The sequence below is a fragment of the Gymnodraco acuticeps genome, unplaced genomic scaffold, assembly GCF_902827175.1.
Source record: "Gymnodraco acuticeps unplaced genomic scaffold, fGymAcu1.1, whole genome shotgun sequence".
NCBI lineage: Eukaryota > Metazoa > Chordata > Actinopteri > Perciformes > Bathydraconidae > Gymnodraco > Gymnodraco acuticeps.
In genome coordinates this window covers 121,937-142,110 of record NW_022989908.1, presented here as the reverse complement: position 1 = coordinate 142,110, position 20,174 = coordinate 121,937, and the positions used below count along the sequence as shown (strand labels likewise).

Below are 20,174 nucleotides of genomic sequence, written 5' to 3'. Positions count from 1 at the left end.
GATCTTGTGTTTTGGCTCTACTGGTAGACTACCTCATTTTGCTGAGATTATTCAGATGGCCATCTTGGACAATTGTGTACACTTTATTGTAAAGTTACTTGCTGCCTGGTATGAAGAACATCTACGATGTTTCCAACTGGAGGACACTGGGAAAATGGCACTTTTGGAGCAGCAGACCCTTGGTGATGTGATCCCCTTGGTTGCCTACACTGTGGGAAGAAAACGCTTGGTTACTCTCAAATGTCACGTGTGTTGTTAATTTTAGGTAATTTAAATGTATTTTTAAATGTTACATTTTACAACATCTGTATGTTTGGTTACTTACTGGAGATATAACAATATTGGGTTTTTTCTTCGATTTTTTGCTATTTCTTGAATTGTATGACGAACAAGCAGGGTGCCACTTGGCAACCTAAATCAGTCTGTTGCACACAATAGCATTATGAATTCTTAGTGGACATGTTATTTAAAAGACTCAAAAGGTAGATAAGAGAGTTCATGTTGCATCTGTGGCAATTTGACTTAATTTCATTGGTATCATGCTCAATCAAATGTTTATTGAATAGTTGCTCTGTTTAAGTTTATTGTCTAATTGAAAACTATGAAAGACAAACTAATTATTAAGAGCATGGATAATGGTGACAAGACTATAACAATTAATAACTATATGTTGCACTTAAAGACTCAAGAGGACATCACTTTTATTTTCTCACTCGTAGCAACTTTATTACAAAAAACAACTCCGTCACTTAAAACAACACGTTTCTTATAGTCTTTCTTCAATTGCACACTTTCGCAACCTTGTGGTTAAAACTAGCAATTATATTTACAATGCTTCTGAACAACAATAGAATGTGAAGACAACACAATATGCCTTCATACAATAATTATCGCAAACTGTACTTTTAAATAACAAATACCTCTCTAACCAGTTATACATAGTTAGCATAAACATACTGGAGAAATAAACATAAGCAAAACGTGTTAATTAACCACATCCTTAATTATGTCGTTGAATATATTTAAAGATTCAGTTATTGTTTTATAATTTATAGACAGGATCTGGTCTCATCTTTTTTTGTCTTTCTTCTTTCCCACCATTCTTCTCAGGCTGGCAGAGATGGAAGCAAAGCTGAGAGTATTGATTGACGACCGGATTGAGAAGCTGGTACTTCCAGCAGGAATCCCACCAACTGTAGAGGAGCTGACCAATGTTGTGAAGGAGACCTATGCAGTTATTGATGAGTTCAGTCTTCAATATTTAGACTCTGAAGATTATTTTACGCTTAAGCAAACGGACCAAATTAAACACAAGGACACCGTGAAGGTGGTTTACGCGGAGCAGATAACTCTCAACCTGCTTCCAATAGACGGAAGTTCCTTTCTGCAAAGTTCCACTGAGTATGATTTTGCATCAAATGCAGAATCCTCTGCTGGAACCTCCTCTTCACAGGATACCATAATCCTGCCCAATCGAAGTACCGCTGAACGATGTGAGCCTTGGCCAAAACAATTCCCCGTTCCACGGTTTGCATTTCAAACTGAGATGTCCCTTGAAAGAGCCAATGAACTACAAGAAGGATGGAAAACTTCTACCTACCTCAAAGGTCAAGGCAGACATCCTTGAAAAGCTTGCTGAAACTATATTTACATACACAGCCTATCCATCAAGTGCCAAAATAAGTGATGTTGCTGAGGCACTTGTAACCAAATATCCTTGTCTCAAGGAACCAGGCTCCTTCTCAGGTTACTATGGCTGGCAACAAAGCCTGAAATACAAGATGGCAAATTATCGCACCAAACTCCGAGGCTACGGTGTTCAAGAGCCCTGCACAGCAAAAGTCTGCCATGGGTGTAAAAAAGCCTCGAAAAGCAGAGGTAAATGATCTTCCTCCTTACCCAGCAGGAGAAGATGAAGACAGTCAAGAACAGGAAAGGATTGAGTTGCTTTCTGAAGTGATGAAAAGGGACAACAAGACATTGATAAAAGAAAAAATGGCAAAAACATTTCCACACAGAAGAAATGAAATTGTCAACCACTCACCCAGTATGGAACTGATCAAAGCAGATGGCCCGCTCTACTTGAGACGTCTCGCGTGAGTTATAAGTGCATCCTAATATTATTATACCTGCTCCAGAATGATAACGTTTTTGTCGCATCACATGGTTACACAGTTTATAAAGGAATCATAAATAATCCTTGGATGTGTATATGCAAAGTCCAACATTGAACAATGACATTTGCTAGCCAAAACATTATATGCACATGCTGTGAAGTCATATGATTAAACCCAGAATGGGAAAATCATAAAACATGGCAAGACAAGCAAAAAGATCATAGTAGGTGCTTTCTGCTTTTAAAATCTTGTAAGAATAATAGGTTAAATTGTAATATTAAAATAAATTCTGGTTTCATTATCTATCTTTCAGATCCAGGATGAGTTTCACAGAATCACGATGGTGCACCTGGAATCGAAGTTCATATCCAAACTGGATGAATATACTCCTGGCCTTCGGAAACTGTTCCACTCCAAGGGAGGAACCATGCGGCTGAAGTTGAAAGCTGTCCTTATCCAGGTACCCTTCAATGAATATTATTATCATGACAAAAGGAGGTAATGCAAGGCTGTAATTCTCACAAACGAAGTACAATCTCTGTTCTCTGTCAAAGCGTCTTTGAGTTTCATGAAAAGCGCTATAAAAGTCCCATGTATTATTATTATTATTATTATTACAATAGTTGTCAGCTTTATTAAGATCAGAATCAGAGAAGGGAGTGTTTCTGCTGTCGGTTTCCTGTGGTCTGAGCAGGAAACGGCAAAGTACGGTTTGGAAATGATATCAACATCCACTCTGTCTAATAAAGTATGTGCTGATAACACCATTTGATTCACAGTTTGATTTGAAGTGTACTTACTCTAGGAACAAAGTTACTATGTGGATGCATTATTTGGCAACGCCGGATTTGCATCCCCCTGTTATTTCAGCCAAGATGAGTGTTTCATGAAATATTGCATCCACCTAGTAACGTTGTTCCTTGGCAGCACTACACTCATCAGGATGGGAAACCAGTGTGAATATAACCACAAAGAGCTGATGTCGACACATGCTCAGTCTTTCCTTCTGCTCTTGTGATAAAGGTCAGGTCAGCTGGAACACAGCTTCTTTCTAAAGTGTTACACTCTGTGAGAAGTCATGTTGTCCTGATTGCATTTTTAAAAGTCTTCACTGACACTGAGAGCAGTGCACTTGAGCCAACAAGGAGAGCCATAAGCTGCAAAAACGGTGTTTGCAGGGGGAGTCGTAACAGCTAAACAAACAACTAAAATTCATTACAACATTGAGAAGTTATATTAAACATAAAACTGCTATTATATTGCTTTCTATATTGATACCTTAGACTGTATCCTACACTACTCGTTTCCTTTGTGGTTAGACGGTAATGAGAGTGAACTGAATTCAAATCACGAGAAGAGGTAAACAAAAAAACAAGAGAACCCTATTGAATGATATTAACATTTATTCAGCTGCATATCAGTGATCTTTTATATTTAAAAAATGATCCCACATAAAGTAGAGGTACTTGTACATTTCCTGAGTATTTCAACTGCTTTTAAAAAAGGGAAATAATGTAATGTCTTTCCTCTACATTTATTCAACAGCCTTAGCTATTCTTTTAACAAAATGCTTCTCTTAAAATTAAACTAGTGCTCTAACTCTGTAAGTCAGAAAAAAGTCAAAGATTTAAATATTTTACAAAAAGTAAATCAGCACTTAGTCTACAACAGTAAAATGCTTCTTGATAGAAATGTCACATCATTACACATAAAGGACCTTCTCTGCACAATGAACACTTTTTATACTTTAAGTACATTATGCTTTGAGGGAATTATACTGCATTCAGGTACACTTCATACTGATGATGAATATGAATGCCACCTGCACATTTATAGGAGGTTTATTTTAGAGCCAGTGTGGGCTGATGGTCATAGAACAAGAGATATTATAAAATAAAATACACAAAACTAAAGAGGAAATAAAGAAGTGAGATGCTTACAGTATGAGTTACTGTAACTGCACAACTTTGATCGGTAGTGGGTTTTCTCCTCTGTTTATTCAGACCGTTGTTATGATTTTAGTAAAGAAATCTGCATTGTTTAGTATGTTTAATTATTCGATGCTGCCATCGCTCCGCTTTTTTCATTGAGTATTTTACAACGAGTGAAACAGCACCCCTCTGGATGTTATGGTGAAACGCGGTATTGCACCCACTTATATTGGTCCATTTCAGAATAATATATATATATGTTTTATAATGATTGATGTGTTATCAAAGCTGGTAAAGGTGCAGCTAGTTTGAATAATACATTACATTTATAAAGCGCTTTTCCTGGTGCTCAAAGCGCTAAGCTAGGAGGAATAAGGGCAAGGGGTTAGTTGATTAGGAGTTGAAGGCAAAAGTGAAAAGGTGAGTTTTGAGGGATTGTTTGAATGATGTGAGAGTGTTGGCGGATCTGACGTGGCTGGGGAGGGAGTTCCAGAGTGAGGGGGAGGCTACTGCGAAGGCCCTGTCACCCCAGGTCCGGAGCTTTGTCCTGATGGGCTGCATGCTGAATGACTTTGTATACGTGCAGGGTAGCTTGTGAATTTACTCCAGGTGGAACTAAAGTCTGATTTAACACTTGATTAGATTTCACAGCATTCATCCACATCTGTAAAATAACTAAAAGGTATTAAATACATGTAGTGGAGGAAAAGTACACAATTTACCTCTGAATTGTAGTGGAGTAGAAGTGCAAAGTAGCATAATTGGAAATACTCAAGTAAAATACAAATACCTCAATATTGTACTTCCCACATCTTGGCCACAGGAAAACACTCTGTATTTAGAATGACGCGCAGTCAGTTAGCTCGTCCCTGTTTCTGATTGGTTAGATGTTGCTAACCCCGCCCATTTCCTGTATCCGAGCTGAGAAACTCTCGGTTGATTCACCGAGATCCCAGTTGTTAGTGAAGCCAGAAAACTCAGAGATATCCAGGGTCTGTTGGACTGTGTGTTTGTAGAGTTTGTTAAACAGGAGACCAACACAAAGCAGCAGTGAGAGACATTTCAATCATAAAGTAGAAACATGTGTTCTTACCTTTTAACACGTGAGACTGCAGAGAGAGGGCTGTCTTCTGGATTTCATGTCTTACTATGTCCGGCGCAGTCCGGGAAAGACTGGAGGATTATTCATGAAATTCAGCTCGAGTTACAGTGCAGCTGATACAAGGCTCATAATGGGCGGAGCAGAGGAAGGAGACAACTCCCTTGATGGGAAGCATGCAGTCTCACTGGGAGAACACCTACTCACACCCTCTGTGAACAGGGACGTGCACAGACATTTGGAGGGGCTATTGCTCTGAACTGGGAAAAGGGCCTCCCCCCCGATAAAGACCTTTTGAAAATTGTAACTTGTTTTTAATGTAAAATAAACCAAACGATTATTACATCAACTAGATTGAACAGTAATTCACATCTCATAACAAAATAAGCTAAGGCGACTACTTGCATTCAGTGACTTGTTTTCAAAAATGAAAAGCAGGGACATTTTTGGTTTTGCGGTCCATATCTCATTAACATATCTAATGTTAGTAACTATTAAAGATAAAATGGGGACAATTCTGTTTTAATGTAGTTTGACCATTGTAACTGCAGTCCATACTGATAAAATAGGGCCTCTAACTAATTACCTTAAATAAACTCACTAATTAATGAAACCAGTTCAATACGCATTAGTCTTATTCTTATCATTCTTTATGAGCGCAGTAACGGTAAGGTATCTAATAACTTATTTATTTAGTATTCCATAACTTCAGTGGCGGCTGGTGGAAAATATTTTTGGTGGGGCTGTTGATATAGTGAGTAAAACATTTTTTTTTGGGAGAAATGACCCCTTAAATTAGGACTTCTGGTGATGTAATGGCGCGTTTCCACTGCAGCGGGTAGCTCGCTTTAAGCGTGCCGAGCCGTGCAGGGCCCGTTTTTGGTTGCGTTTCCACTTGGCCTAGTACCGGCTAGCGGGTCCTAATTCACAGTTTTTCTGGCCCCATAAAATCGTGGTTCTAGGGCCAGGAACAACCAGGCTGAGTCGGGCTGAGTATGCTAAACTAGAGAGAGAACCGCTGGCAAGGGGGCTACAACTACAACAAGATGAACATATTTGACCGTGATTGAATTGTAATACACGTTTCAAAATGATGCCGAAGTAACAACATACCGGTTAGTAAAAACCATGAATTAATGCTTTGACAAGTCTGCAGACAGACGGAAGGCGAAAAACCCTTTTAAAATGCGTGTTTTCTAAATGGAGCTTGGCTAAGCTAACGTTATATATGCTCCGACCGTCCACACTCACAACAACGGCCTACAGACATAAATAAACCAGCGACTGTATTCTCCATGACACAGGCAGTCTGTGGTTTGTACTTGTTTAACTTTTGTCTAGTTTCTGAACAGATATGAAGAGCTGTGAGCTCTGAGTGCTAAGAGCTAACGGCTGTGTTGTTATGCTATGTTAGCTTTGCCTAGCATGGCTAGCTTGAAGGTACTTGTCATATGTAACTTTGTGCACTCGTGCTCTTTAATTTTTTCGGACAAATGCTTCATATCGTTTACCCCCGTCACAGTCCACGGGCACATCGTATCTGTCCCCGGCTGTTGCTGAGCAAGCATGGGAAACAAAAGACAGCATTTACCTCTTTGCATCAGGTTTGCATCCAGCTAGCCATGCCTTTCTGGTGTACCAGCTACGTGAGAAGCCTCGTTGATACGTTTTGTCTTTTTCACAAGCTTGCTGCGATATATACAAATCGGGTTGGTCCGGTCCAAGGTCTTTAAGCAACAGTTTATCTCCCAAACTTCTCCTTTCGAAAGGATTGGAGAGAAGCTCTTGCACGGAATTGGGTGCGGACCGAGGTCCGGCGACTCCACCTGCACACGAAGCCATTCTCATCCAATTACTGCGTCACCTTGGTCACTCACGAGTCTAAAAAACAACTCACGTCAACGAACGTAAGCAACGTGGGAGCCAACGTGGGAGCCAACGTGAGCGCCCTCGTGACCAAAATATTTGACGGCGCTGATTGGCTGAAATTATGTTTCGGCGGCACAGTTTACTATTGAGACTTTTTGCAACGTGCTGGTTGCTGCTGTTTGTCTCGGGGGCTCCGCCCGGTAATGATACACTAATGCCACCGGCAAGGCCAGGCAGGAAACATGTGACTTATCAGTAACTTTAGACATCGTAACACAATTTTAAACGAGATTTTATTGTAGATTATACATTTTACTGATACCAATTGTATGATATTTACCTTGTTAATTAAAAATAAAAATAAATATATTTTTAAAATATATTTTTTATAATTTTATATTTTTTTTAATATATTTTTTTGTATGTGGGAAGAGGTGGGGCGGCGCCCCTAGCACCCCTATAGGCCGGCCGCCACTGCATAACTTAATAACAGAGATGGTCAAACTAAAGTGTTAGAGACATGGCAGAAATCCTACAATGAAGCGGAACAGTGAACCGTTCACCCGTGAGAGGGCGATCAAGAAAAGAGAGCGAGCGACCCGTTGAGCGAGTTTACAGATGAGAAGACACAGAAAGACAGAAGCACAATAACAACAAATAGGCTATATTTAGGTGTTTTTTTGTAAATAACCAACGGTATCAAGAGGAAGTAAAGTCCCCTGGTTTGTCCCTTATACCCTAACTGCCATGAGAGAACTCAAAATCAAGTTTCCAAAATCCGACACTGAGGTGGTCTTAACGCAGCGGCAGATGACAGCACTGACAAAGTGTGTTTCCCGCAGCGAGACGCTACAATACTGATTGTGGGCTCATCATGGTGATTCGGCCACAACAGAAAAAAGAAAAACAAACTCGCTCTCTCCAGAGGGGCAGGTCAGCCAAAAAGGCAAAACGGGCCGTTGCCCGGGCAACATTAGCCCGTACCTGTGCACGTCCCTGTCCCAGACTATCTTTTACATCCGTAAATCTGAGCCCCTTTTACACATATGCAATTTTGGATTTGTAGTTTGTGTTTGCATATTTATAAAGTATCTTACAAGGGTTGTTGTCGTTTTCGTTCTGCTGTTCCTCCCCTATAGTGTCGAAGAAGATGCTGGTGCTTCCGATGGACTGGAGGTATTTTCCGCTGGGTCTCCGATCAGCAACAGCCCACTGTACCCATAGAGTCCAGTAGAGGGCGGAGCCTGTGTGAGATAGGTTATTTATTGTAACCCTAGTTCTATAAGCACAGGCGGAGCCCTCTACCTAGGGGCCCTGTCTTTCCTATGCTGCTCGCTGAAGAGGGTGTAGGATGACAGTCAGGAGGTGTAGCTGCTTTATATACTGTGAGGCCTGCGCTCGCATTCAGATAGGCTCGCCCTGATTGGCCGGCTACGATTATGCAAATTCAGTGTGTGAACGCTCGCGTATCATTGATGAAGAGTAGTCCCCGTAGAGTCCAGTAGAGGGCTCCGCCTGCGCTTATAGAACTAGGGTTGCAATACGTAACCTGTCGTTTTGTTAAATAGGACTACAGAAGTTGTACGTCATTACTCTGAACACGTAAACACTCCCGCTAAGTTTGTTTGCCGTGTTCTGCACAGGGCTCGCAATTAACGATGTCCCGATGTCCATAACAATTCCTACTTGGACACAAATCTATTTTGTCTGGGACTATTTCGGGACAGTGAAAAAAAAATTAAAAATAAAACTTCAAAATGGGTGTTATTTGCAAAGTCATTGGGCTGTCAAATCATAGAATGCATTCTGCGTCATCCACTCTGATGCTGACTGCTGCTAGACTCGCGCCAATGCAACGGTCACGACAGTTAAAAGAAGAAGAAAGAAATGCTGAGGTGGTTGAATAAACAGCCCCCTGTTGCAAGCCCCAATTCTGCCGACTCCCGAAACGAAAACATCCCAAGTCCTGGTCATGATGCATCGTCTTCAATGTGGTAAGTTAGTTGTCTTAAGTGTCAATGTTAGCTAGCGCTAACTAACGCTAGCAACTGAAGTGTGCCTTACAATGCATACAAACGTCCTAAAATGCGGTGTCATGTTCTTTTGAAGTTTGTGAAAATGATGTGAAATACAGTTGATCAGAATAAGAGGTGTAGCCGATCATTTTTGTATTTTCTTTGTCAGCCAGCCAGTGACCAGGCTAGAATCTTTAGCTGCAAAAACGTAAGGCATTTAGCTAATCATTTAGCTTTTCATCTTTTTTTAGTGTTTTAGTTTTTTTGGGTCAAGAACGTCAGTCAGATTGGGTGACGATTAGAAAGGGGGTCGCAAGGTAATTTTAGTTTGTCAATCAACTCTGGTATGAGAATAATGTGTCATGTTAAGAGAGAGTAATGTTCCAGTTGTTTTTGTGCCTAGGGGGGGGGGGGGGGGGGGGGGGGGGAATGAGTGAGAGCAAGATGATTGACATTCATGAATGAAGATAGAAGATCAATTTATATTCCTATAATACTACTGACTTGTGAGGATAACTTGTAATTAGAACTAAAAACAGATACATTTATTAAACTGTATTATGGAACTTCTGTTTTTTTTATTATCATTCATACCACTTTTATTGCCAGATGGAGGGTTCCGATCATAAAACAGAGACCATACAGCCATACCATATTGAATTGAAAAATACAAATCAGAATTCTTCAATGTTGACATGACAATGATAAATTAGTCTGGATATTGAGAAACAATAGAAAAACATGTCTTAAAACAACTCTCTTCCCTTCTATTCTAGGAGAGGCAACAGATCAGACTAATATTCATATGTTTAAAAGAATAAGTATTTTAAAGTTACATGATGGACCAGAGTCTATGGTGTGATGATTAAGTGACAAAAAAGTATCAAATTATATGTATTCTGCATAATTGGGGGGGCGACGATACAAATTTGGGACACTGCTGGTTATATCCGGGACAATACAAAGTAGAATTCGGGACAGTTGTGGGACACTGAGGAAAACAGTTAATTTAGAGCCCTGGTTCTGCATGAAAGCAAGTACCTGCCTCCTGCTAACTGTCAAAACAAACGCTTCAACTTGTATCATTTTGAATCTGTGTGTTTGAATACGGATCTTGAGTTGGCAGGACGTTGAAGTCGTGCTGCTGTACTCGGCTGTAGTTCCTTTATAGAGGAACGTTAGCATTTTGCTTCTGGCGATTAGATTTATGATTAGAAAATGATAAAAGTAGGGTAGACATGTGGAGATTATCCGGCTGAACAAAACAAGCATTTATCAAACAGGTTTGTTTTCCACAGACCTTATTTCGAGCTCTTTTCCAAAATCCTATGGAGAAATCCCATTGCTTTTTTGTCGAGGGAACCAGCAGCTCACTTCCGGGTAAATACGTCATCCCTGCACCGCTCTATTCAAGGCAGCTGCAGTGTTCATGAAACAGAGAGACATGAGGATGAACAATAGCGTTAAAGAATAAACACTTTTATTATAACAAAGGAATAAAACATTTACAACATTTACAAATCGATCTAATTTAACATTTCCAAATATTTCCTCCTGTAAGACATGCAGTGCAGATTGTGCAGAATAAGTAAAAAAGTAAATAAAAAGTGATTTATTTATAATGTGTAACATTTATAAAAGCACATTAAAGGTGGGGTAGGTAAGTTTGAGAAACCGGCTCGAGATACACTTGTTATATTCCATAGAATGCTCTTAACATCCCGATAGCAATGAATATCTGAAGTGCTTTGACAATAAATCCATAAGAAAGTGTCATCAGTGGAAGCCGTAGTACTGTAAAAAGCACGACCAATCATCTGAGCCGGCTAAAGTAACTGGATGGCCTACCTGCCTGTCAGCCTTCCATCGGTGCAGACACTTATCTCGTGCCCTCATTGGTCATCTGCGCGTTCGTGTGTGTTGGAGGAGTGTGTGTTGGAGGAGGGGCTCTGTGAGGAAGTGGCAGATTTCTTCCGGCTGTGTATTTTCAAATTCTAGCGCACTCGAGCTGGTTTCTCCAAAATTACCTACCCCACCTTTAAATGCAGCATGGTAACAATATCCATCAGTAAACACAGGGTTTGATGACCTTACAGCTGAATGATCAAACTCACATTGAAGGCTGAAATAAATAAATGTAACAAATACACTTTACAGAGGTCACTGAGGTCTTTTCTGACTCTTAAATCAGATGTTGGAGTGTCTCACTTCATGCTCAGATTCAGACGGAGATATGTAAGTCCGGATGGTTTGTTTCTCTGATAAATTCCCCGTATGTATGGCTGCATTGTGGGTTCTTCTCTTATATCTTATTAAAAAAATGCAGGCCATGCTGACAAAGAGAACCAGAAGAGCTGAAACTCCAACGATAAGCCAGAGTCCTCTCAGACTCTCTGGTTGTGGACTCTCTGTTGGTCTCTGAGGTTCGAGCTCTTTAGCAGCTGTGGAAAAGGACAGCAAATTACATGAGGAACCATTTTAGTGTTAATAAATAACAGGTTTAATCTAGAGTGAAAACATGACAATCTGCAACCTTCATTCTTCTGAAAAACATCCTGTGGTTCCAGCTTCTCAGTCTCCCCTTTTCTACTAAAATGAGTTCTGTGTGGGGCTGGTTTGGATCACAGTTGGTTTGTGAGAAGAGATTTATTTTAAAATGAGTTGTGAACATTTTAAACCATTAAAACAAGCCGTTCTTAAGATTTGAGCAGCAGGACTCTTTTGGTCTTTCATTCACACTTTGTTGAGTATCTGCCATTTCCTTTTCAATATGTTAAAGGTGGGGTAGGTAAGTTTGAGAAACCGGCTCGAGATACACTTGTTATATTCCATGGGATGCTCTTAACATCCAGATAGCAATGAATATCTGAAGTGCTTTGACAAAAAATCCATACAAAATGTCATCAGTGGAAGCCGTAGCGCTGTAAAAAGCACGACCAATCAACTGAGCCGGCCCGGCTAAAGTAACTGGATGGCCTACCTGCCTGTCAGCCTTCCATCTGTGCACAAACTTATCTTGTGCCCTCATTGGTCATGTGCGCGTTCGTGTGTGTTGGAGGAGGGGCTCTGTAAGGAAGTGGCAGATTTTTTCCGGTTGTGTATTTTCAAATTCTAGCGCACTCGAGCTGGTTTCTCCAAAATTACCTACCCCACCTTTAACTGTTCAATTATTGGCGAATATGATCCAATATTAGCGGCAACATACTGGATGTAGATGCATTAGTATTTGGCTCTATGGAGCCTCTAGACTTCTACTGAGGTTACTCACCAGTGACGTTGAGCCAGCAATTCTTAGAGCTACTCCCATCAGATGTGTGTATGTCACACACATAAAACCCAGAGTCCTTGGTCCTGAGTCTGGAGACATGAAATGTGAGGCGTCCTTCTGTGAGGACGTCTTTGTCCCACTGGAGTCGTTCTGTAAACTCTGGATCCTGAGACACTCGGGTTTCAACACCTTCATGGAGTTCAAACAGTATTGAGATTAGCTTTTTATTAAACAGGTGACAGATGGTAGAAATGGAGCTGAAGTTAGTGTCTGTTCTGGTGCTGAAGGTCCACTCCAGGGTGATGTTCTGGTTCTCCTCTGCCTGATAGAAAGTCTGAGTCACATTCACTACAAATGTTCCTGTGGAGGAAACACAGAGGGACTCTTTAAACTGTGGATATGTTCCTGTGGAGGAGACACAGAGGGACTCTTTAAACTGCAGCTATATGTTCTGTGGAGGAGACACAGAGGGACTCTTTAAACTGCAGCTATGTTCCTGTGGAGGAGACACAGAGGGACTCTTTAAACTGCAGCTATGTTTCTGTGGAGGAGACACAGAGGGACTCTTTAAACTGCAGCTATGTTCCTGTGGAGGAGACACAGAGGGACTCTTTAAACTGCAGCTATGTTCCTGTGGAGGAGACACAGAGGGACTCTTTAAACTGCAGCTATGTTCCTGTGGAGGAGACACAGAGGGACTCTTTAAACTGCAGATATGTTCCTGTGCTGCTTTACTGAGAACAGCTTTAAAGAGACAAACTGACCAGAGACACAGGCGGTGAGGAAGAGGAGCTGCAGGATGAGGAAGATCATCTTCTTCCTGTGAGAGGACACACACACACACATCAAATGTCACACATTATAAAACATGCAGTCTGTCTTTACCACGTGCCTTATTAGGACTTGACACCAGGAACAGTAACATATGTCTGACACTAGGTGGCGCCATATATCAACATTATATTTAATTTGGACTGAACCAGGAAATACTTTCTGCTTTGAGATCAGAGAACACAGCAGAGCTTTTGCATTAATGCACAGCAGTATAATAATATAGTTGTTAGTATTGCTGTGTGTGTGAGATTCTTTCGGTCTCCACTTTCTGCACTATGATAACATTTCATACATCATCATGTTTTTCTGTATCAAAAATGCCTGTGAATGTTAAAACTCATGACCAGTTACAATATAAACACTATGTCTCTTGTTTAACAGCCATGTTGTCACTGTTCCACCTCTTGACTGTATTTGGTGTAAATAAAGTGGCAAACCAAGTCCAGTCTGCAGTACAGCTTCACATATATATATGTATAGGATCAGGAGGGGACATTGACAGAGGATCACAAAAAAACACAGTTAAAGTACTTCATTGTATTGTTGGTACTAGGCGTACTACTACAGAGTCCAGCATTATCAATTTCATTAAGAACTAATGGTTCATTTTACTCATCAAAGACAGCAGTAAACATGCATTATGTATGACGGGGACTGTGACAGAGGATAACTCAGAAAGTACACAGTGAGTACTTCATTTTATTTCTGGGAGCAGTCAAACTAGTACCGAGTTCAACAGTGTCAGTTTTATCAAGAACTTATAGTAACACATATTCGTATCACTCATTAAATATACCAGGGGGAAAAAACGAAGTTGACCGCAGTCCAGAATTGCTGTATAGTTTAAATCTCCTAACAATGTTGTCCATTTTAGACAGACTTATTATGTTTACAGCCCGCCCCTTAATCAGTGGCGTAGGCAGATATCAAAGAGTGGGTGGGCCCAAAACAAATCAGGTGGGCCCAGCCCGTTCAAGACCATACATACTTAATATGTCCTAAAACTTATGTTAACTGAAATAAGTCAGAATGGACCTCCTTGAGTTCTCCGATTGGTTGGTTTTGTGGCACATTTGTTGTGAGAAGGCTGAGAGTCAATTGTGCTTTCAAAATATATTTTTCTGTGCTCAACAATGTTAAATTGCGCGCTCAATAACATCTGATATGCTCAAAATGTTTAACTGCGTGCTCAGGATAGAGGCACACAAATATTACCATAGCCGAGAAATCCTCCACGCGTGATGGGATGGGAAGGTTATGCTGTCGGCTGTGCGTGGTGAGGAAAAGCTGGTTCAAGGAGCCCCCAGTGAATGTTTGCCTAAGGCCCCCACAGACACTAGAATCGGCACTGGTTAAGGATGTTGTGTTTTTTCATCAAATCATCTGTCAGTGTCACAAGTTTAATGAAGTCAGCTTCTGTTTTCCTCAATGAGGTGTAGTTTTCCTAAAGACCATCGATTAGATCGATGCAATCTGTGACTGGTTATAGTGGAACATTGCAGGCCTTTTGTTGCGTAGTCGCTCATTTCAAACAGCCTGTGGAACATGACGAGAATAAACACAAATATATTTGTGATGAGTAAAGAAGTGCAATTTGCAGTATCTCATTCTGGATATCGGGGCTTGTAGCCTACATGTCCCGTTCCCCGGCAGGTCGTCCAGTCGCCGTTTTATGTCTGGGTCATAGTAAGAGAATCTATCGATAAGATTTATGATTCGAACATTATAAAGGGTAGACATGTGGATATTATCCGGCTGAACAAAACGTGCATTTATCAAGCAGGTTCGTTTTCCACATACCTTATTTCGAGCTCTTTTCCAAAATCCTATGGAGCAATCTCAGGCCCACCCACAGCTACGCGTATGCCCTTAATAGCATTATTTTTATTGGCTCAATGTGTGTTTTGATCGTTTTCGTTGTGATCGCTAAATTCTCCTTGTTTCCCCTGGTTTATAATATTATCACCGGATACTGTGTAGTGATTCAATGCAAGTGTATTTAAGCAAACGAGTGCTTTTGTTTTGAAATCACTTCCGTGAGTTTCTCCCCCCCGCTCCAATGACCATTTCACTATTTAGTAAGTTAAAAATCAAAAAGCCTCTCAGACACTCTTCCGTTTACTGGTTTAATGAAGAAAAACAAATGGTCCTAAGATACAAGGATTGTTTCTGAGTCAATATCTTTCCAACTCGTTCTCTTATCTTGGTTTAATGTGGTGAATGTTCTCTAGAAGAGGTTCAACAGGAGAGAAACAGAAAGCAGCAGTGAGATACATTTCCTTCATAAAGTAGAAACGTGTGTTCTTACCTGTAAAGCTTTGAGACTGCGGAGACCTCAGTGCTTACAGTTCTGTCTTCTAGATGATATCATGGTGAATAGGTCTGATCACAACAACAATGAGTATTTCACAACTAAAGTTACAGAGGGGGCGTTTCCAACGAGGCTGTCTTGTTGCAGCCAGGATTGGCAGAATGTGTTTCCTGTGGTCTGAGCAGCAGCCAATAAACGTCCTGATGTGAAGCATGTGGTCTGCATGCTGGAGTTTCATTGGTTGATGTGAGACCTGTCTGTTTGATAGGAGAGTCCCTTGTTAAACATTGTTAGGGAAATATTTTCCTGCACCGATAACTTTTCCCAGTTCATTAGGTTTTACCAGGGGCGTTTCCCGGACCTGGTTTAGCCCCTAATGTTTCCACCTTTAAAAATACTTGATTTTCCAAATAAATCATAAACTATGTAAAATGATTAGAAGTTGTTAGTAATTAGATTAAACAGAAAAAAGGGATGGAAGAAGGAAACAAGTTCATTGATTACATTTTTGATTAATACAGCGAGGAGGCGGACATTAGATAAATGGGAAACGTTCAATGTCTCTAACACACCTGCACAGGTAACACAGCCGCGGGGGGGCATGCTGACTCCTATCACTCCCTAATCCTATATTATATTTTATATATATTTTATCTATCTTATTTGATCAATTAAAGGGATGTATTTAAGGAGGAAACATTTTAAAGAGGCCGATCCTGCTCAAGTTCAGGTTGATTAGTATTTAGTGCTTCGAAAAAAAGTCAACTCTGAGAAAAAAGTAAAATACAATAAATAATTCAAATTATGGAAAAAAAAGTAAATTTCTGGAGAAAAAAGTTAAATTATGAAAAAAGAGTCTAATTATTAGTGAAGTCTATTCTACTTTAGTACTTTTAGTTCAACCCGAAATTTTGAACCACTCAAATCTATTCAACAAAAAGTTGTGCTGTAATATATACGCTTTTCAGCATACGATATTAATGAAAGTGAAGTACAGTGCATATATCCCTCATATCCCTTCAGAGAACTAAAGTATGCTTTTAAAAGGTTTAATGAGATGATGGAATCAAACATAGAAAGGCACACATGCTGAAAACCCAACCCCAGCAGGGGGTCTGGGGGGAGTCTTCCCCAGGAGATTTTTAGAAATACTAACATATAAACTACGCATTCTGGTACTCTGAGAAGAAAATAAATAAATCTATTACTACCCGAGATATTAATAACATTTTCTGCCATTGTTTGTTTTACACTTTGTTCTGACAGCTGAACTTGCTGCTCCACACAGAGAGAAGAGCAAAGAGGAGAGAGTCTGTGTGAATTACTTTAAATGATGGGTAAGGGTAGATAGCACCCATCGTTCTGTGACCTGTCAATCAATCATCAAACCGGGGGTCATATTTCATTATGTGTTACTTTCTATCTGAAGTTGTATGTCACAATCTGTCTGTGCTGTGTGGTGTCTTGTCTTTTTCTGTCTTTGGTTTCATGTTTGATTTTGAAAAGTCTTCACCCCCTGTTTCTCCTCCCTCCTCACCTGTGTCTTGTTTGTGTGATTAGTCTTGTGTGTATTTAAGTTCTGGTTTTTCTGTGTGTCATTGTTGGTTCATTGTTTGTCGTTGACATGTGTTCACGAGGTTTGTTCCTTAAAGACCTTGAAATAAAGGTATTTTTTCCTGTTTATTCTGCATTTGGATCCTGCCTGCTTCACACACCCTAACAGAATGAACCAACCACAAATGGACCCAGCAGATGATCCATTTGAGGTAGAATTACAACATTTTACCTTTTTTTTGGCTTGCTGCTTTGATTGGTGGAAGCGAGCGTCCAGTGTTCGGCAGAAGAGGGCCGCTCTGGTAGAGGTGCACCGGTTGGCAACAGAGAAACCATGTTTAGTTAAGTTCTTACCTGACTGGATTTTGGACTTCCTTTCGACATGTGATTCCCGGCCTGCTAGCCCCAGGCATGCTAGCCCCCTGCCTCCCAATTCCCAACCCCTGCTTCTTCCCCAGTTCCTGCTCCTGTCCAGGAGCCGTTCTCGGGTACTCGTCTGGCTTTTGGAGGTCCACGGAGCCTCCAAAAGGCTCCTAAGCGAAGGAGTCGCAGGTCCAGGCTAGCAGCCCGAGCCCCAGAAGCCATGCTTTGGGCTCCAGTACAGGCCCCAGCAGCCTTGGTTCCGTGCTCCAGTGCCGGTCCACACAGCCATGGTTCCGTGCTCCAGTGCCGGTCCACACAGCCATGGTTCCGTGCTCCAGTGCCGGTCCACACAGCCATGGTACCGCGCTTCAGTACCATCCCACACAGCCATGGTTCCGTGTTCCGGTTCCATGCCCAGCAGCCATGGTGCCTGCTCCAGTACCGGCCCACACAGCCATGGTTCCGGCTTCAGAAACGGCCCTCACAACCATGGTTCCAGCCCCAGTTCTGGCCCCAGAAGTCATGGTTCCAGCCCCAGTTCTGGCCCCAGCAGCCATGGTTCCAGCCCCAGTTCTGGCCCCAGCAGCCATGGTTCCAGCCTCAGTTCTGGCCCACAAAGCCATGGATCCGTGCACCAGCACCTGGCTCACACAGCCAGAGTCCAGGCTTCTGTTCCATGCACAACAGCCATGGTTCCGGCTCCAGAACCGGCCCCAGCAGCCATGGTTTCGGCTCCAGTACTGGCTCTCCGGCCGACGCCAGCTCCCTGTGTCCTGTCGTCGTACCGACCGACTCCAGCTCCTCGTCTCCTGTTGGCTCTCCGGCCGAATCCCCAGCTCCCCGTGTCCTGTCGGCGTACCGGCCGACGCCAGCTCCCCGTGTCCTGTTTAATTATTCGATGCTGCCATCGCTCCGCTTTTGTCATTGAGTATTTTACAACGAGTGAAACAGCACCCCTCTGGATGTTATGGTGAAACGCGGTATTGCACCCACTTAGATTGGTCCATTTCAGAATAATATATATATGTTTTATAATGATTGATGATGATTGCTAAGCTAGGAGGAATAAGGGCAAGGGGTTAGTTGATTAGGAGTTGAAGGCAAGAGTGAAAAGGTGAGTTTTGAGGGATTGTTTGAATGATGTGAGAGTGTTGGCAGATCTGACGTGGCTGGGGAGGGAGTTCCAGACTGAGGGGGGAGGCTGCTGCGAAGGCCCTGTCACCCCAGGTCCGGAGCTTTGTCCTGATGGGCTGCATGCTGAATGACTTTGTATACATGCAGGGTAGCTTGTGAATTTACTCCAGGTGGAACTAAAGTCTGATTTAACACTTGATTAGATTTCACAGCATTCATCCACATCTGTAAAATAACTAAAAGGTATTAAATACATGTAGTGGAGGAAAAGTACACAATTTACCTCTGAATTGTAGTGGAGTAGAAGTGCAAAGTAGCATAATTGGAAATACTCAAGTAAAATACAAGTACCTCAAAATTGTACTTCCCACATCTGGGCCACAGGAAAACACTCTGTATTTAGAATGACGCGCAGTCAGTTAGCTCGTCCCTGTTTCTGATTGGTTAGATGTTGCTAACCCCGCCCATTTCCTGTATCCGAGCTGAGAAACTCTCGGTTGATTCACCGAGATCCCAGTTGTTAGTGAAGCCAGAAAACTCAGAGATATCCAGGGTCTGTTGGACTGTGTGTTTGTAGAGTTTGTTAAACAGGAGACCAACACAAAGCAGCAGTGAGAGACATTTCAATCATAAAGTAGAAACATGTGTTCTTACCTTTTAACACGTGAGACTGCAGAGAGAGGGCTGTCTTCTGGATTTCATGTCTTACTATGTCCGGCGCAGTCCGGGAAAGACAGGAGGAGTATTCATGAAATTCAGCTCGAGTTACAGTGCAGCTGATACAAGGCTCATAATGGGAGGAGCAGAGGAAGGAGACAACTCCCTTGATGGGAAGCATGCGTCTCACTGGGAGAACACCTACTCACACCCTCTGTGAACAGGGACGTGCACAGACATTTGGAGGGGCTATTGCTCTGAACTGGGAAAAGGGCCTCCCCCCCGATAAAGACCTTTTGAAAATTGTAACTTGTTTTTAATGTAAAATAAACCAAACGATTATTACATCAACTAGATTGAACAGTAATTCACATCTCATAACAAAATAAGCTAAGGCGACTACTTGCATTCGGTGACTTGATTTTAAAAATTAAAAACAGGGACATGTTTTGTTTTGCGGTCCATATCTCATTAACATATCTAATGTTAGTAACTATTAAAGACAAAATGGTGACAATTCTGTTATAATGTAGTTTGACCAGACCATTGTAACTGCTGTGCAGACATGCTGATAAAATAGGGCCTCTAACTAATTACCTTAAATAAACTCACTAATTAATGAAACCAGTTCAATACACATTATTCTTATCATTCTTTATGAGCGCAGTAACGGTAGGTATCTAATTACTTATTTATATAGTTTTCCATAACTTAATAACAGAGATGGTCAAACTAAAGTAGAGACATGGCAGAAATCCTACAATGAAGCGGGACATTGAACTGTTCACCCGTGAGAGGGCGATCAAGAAAAGAGAGCGAGCGACCCGTTGAGCGAGTTTACAGATGAGAAGACTCAGAAAGACAGAAGCACAATAACAACAAGTAGGCTATATTTAGGTGTTTTTTGTAAATAACTGACGGTATCAAGAGGACGTAAAGTCCCCTGGTTTGTCCCTTATACCCTGACTGCCATGAGACAACTCAAAATCAAGTTTCCAAAATCCGACACTGAGGTGGTCTTA

The 20,174-nt window shown here is 41.4% G+C and overlaps 1 protein-coding gene and 1 long non-coding RNA gene across 5 annotated transcripts; both read right to left on the bottom strand.

The window, feature by feature from the left end:
- Positions 1-3,502: 3,502 nt before the first annotated feature.
- On the bottom strand, positions 3,503-5,691 carry LOC117540899. The gene is made up of 2 exons (XR_004568229.1): positions 5,142-5,691; positions 3,503-5,050 (listed from the first exon to the last, which is right to left on the bottom strand). It is a non-coding gene; the product is annotated as an uncharacterized LOC117540899 (long non-coding RNA).
- Positions 5,692-7,519: 1,828 nt separating this feature from the next.
- Positions 7,520-16,287, bottom strand: LOC117540813. Of its 4 annotated transcripts, XR_004568218.1 has the most exons (5): positions 15,442-16,287; positions 13,064-13,119; positions 12,300-12,659; positions 10,332-10,449; positions 7,520-8,260 (listed from the first exon to the last, which is right to left on the bottom strand). XR_004568218.1 is itself a non-coding variant. In XM_034207694.1 (4 exons), exons 2-4 carry the CDS (start codon positions 13,110-13,112, stop codon positions 10,421-10,423), a joined length of 438 nt encoding a protein of 145 aa, XP_034063585.1. In that variant the 5' UTR covers positions 13,113-13,119; positions 15,442-16,264; the 3' UTR covers positions 9,599-10,420. The 4 variants fall into 4 exon arrangements, 3 of the variants coding, with proteins under 3 accessions (XP_034063585.1, XP_034063577.1, XP_034063570.1); XM_034207694.1 differs by lacking the exon at positions 7,520-8,260 and having other exon boundaries at positions 9,599-10,449; positions 15,442-16,264; XM_034207686.1 differs by lacking the exons at positions 7,520-8,260; positions 10,332-10,449 and adding an exon at positions 10,938-11,472 and having other exon boundaries at positions 12,300-12,647; positions 15,442-16,267.
- Between the last annotated feature and the right edge of the window lie 3,887 nt (positions 16,288-20,174).

Excerpts from the sequence above, each read along its gene's own strand:
- LOC117540813 (XM_034207679.1), bottom strand. The coding sequence starts at position 13,112 with ATGATCTTCCTCATCCTGCAGCTCCTCTTCCTCACCGCCTGTGTCTCT. Across the intron at positions 12,660-13,063 it reads CCTCACCGCCTGTGTCTCTG|GAACATTTGTAGTGAATGTG; the intron begins GTCAGTTTGTCT and ends TTTCCTCCACAG. Across the intron at positions 11,473-12,299 it reads TTGCTGGCTCAACGTCACTG|CTGCTAAAGAGCTCGAACCT; the intron begins GTGAGTAACCTC and ends CCTTTTCCACAG.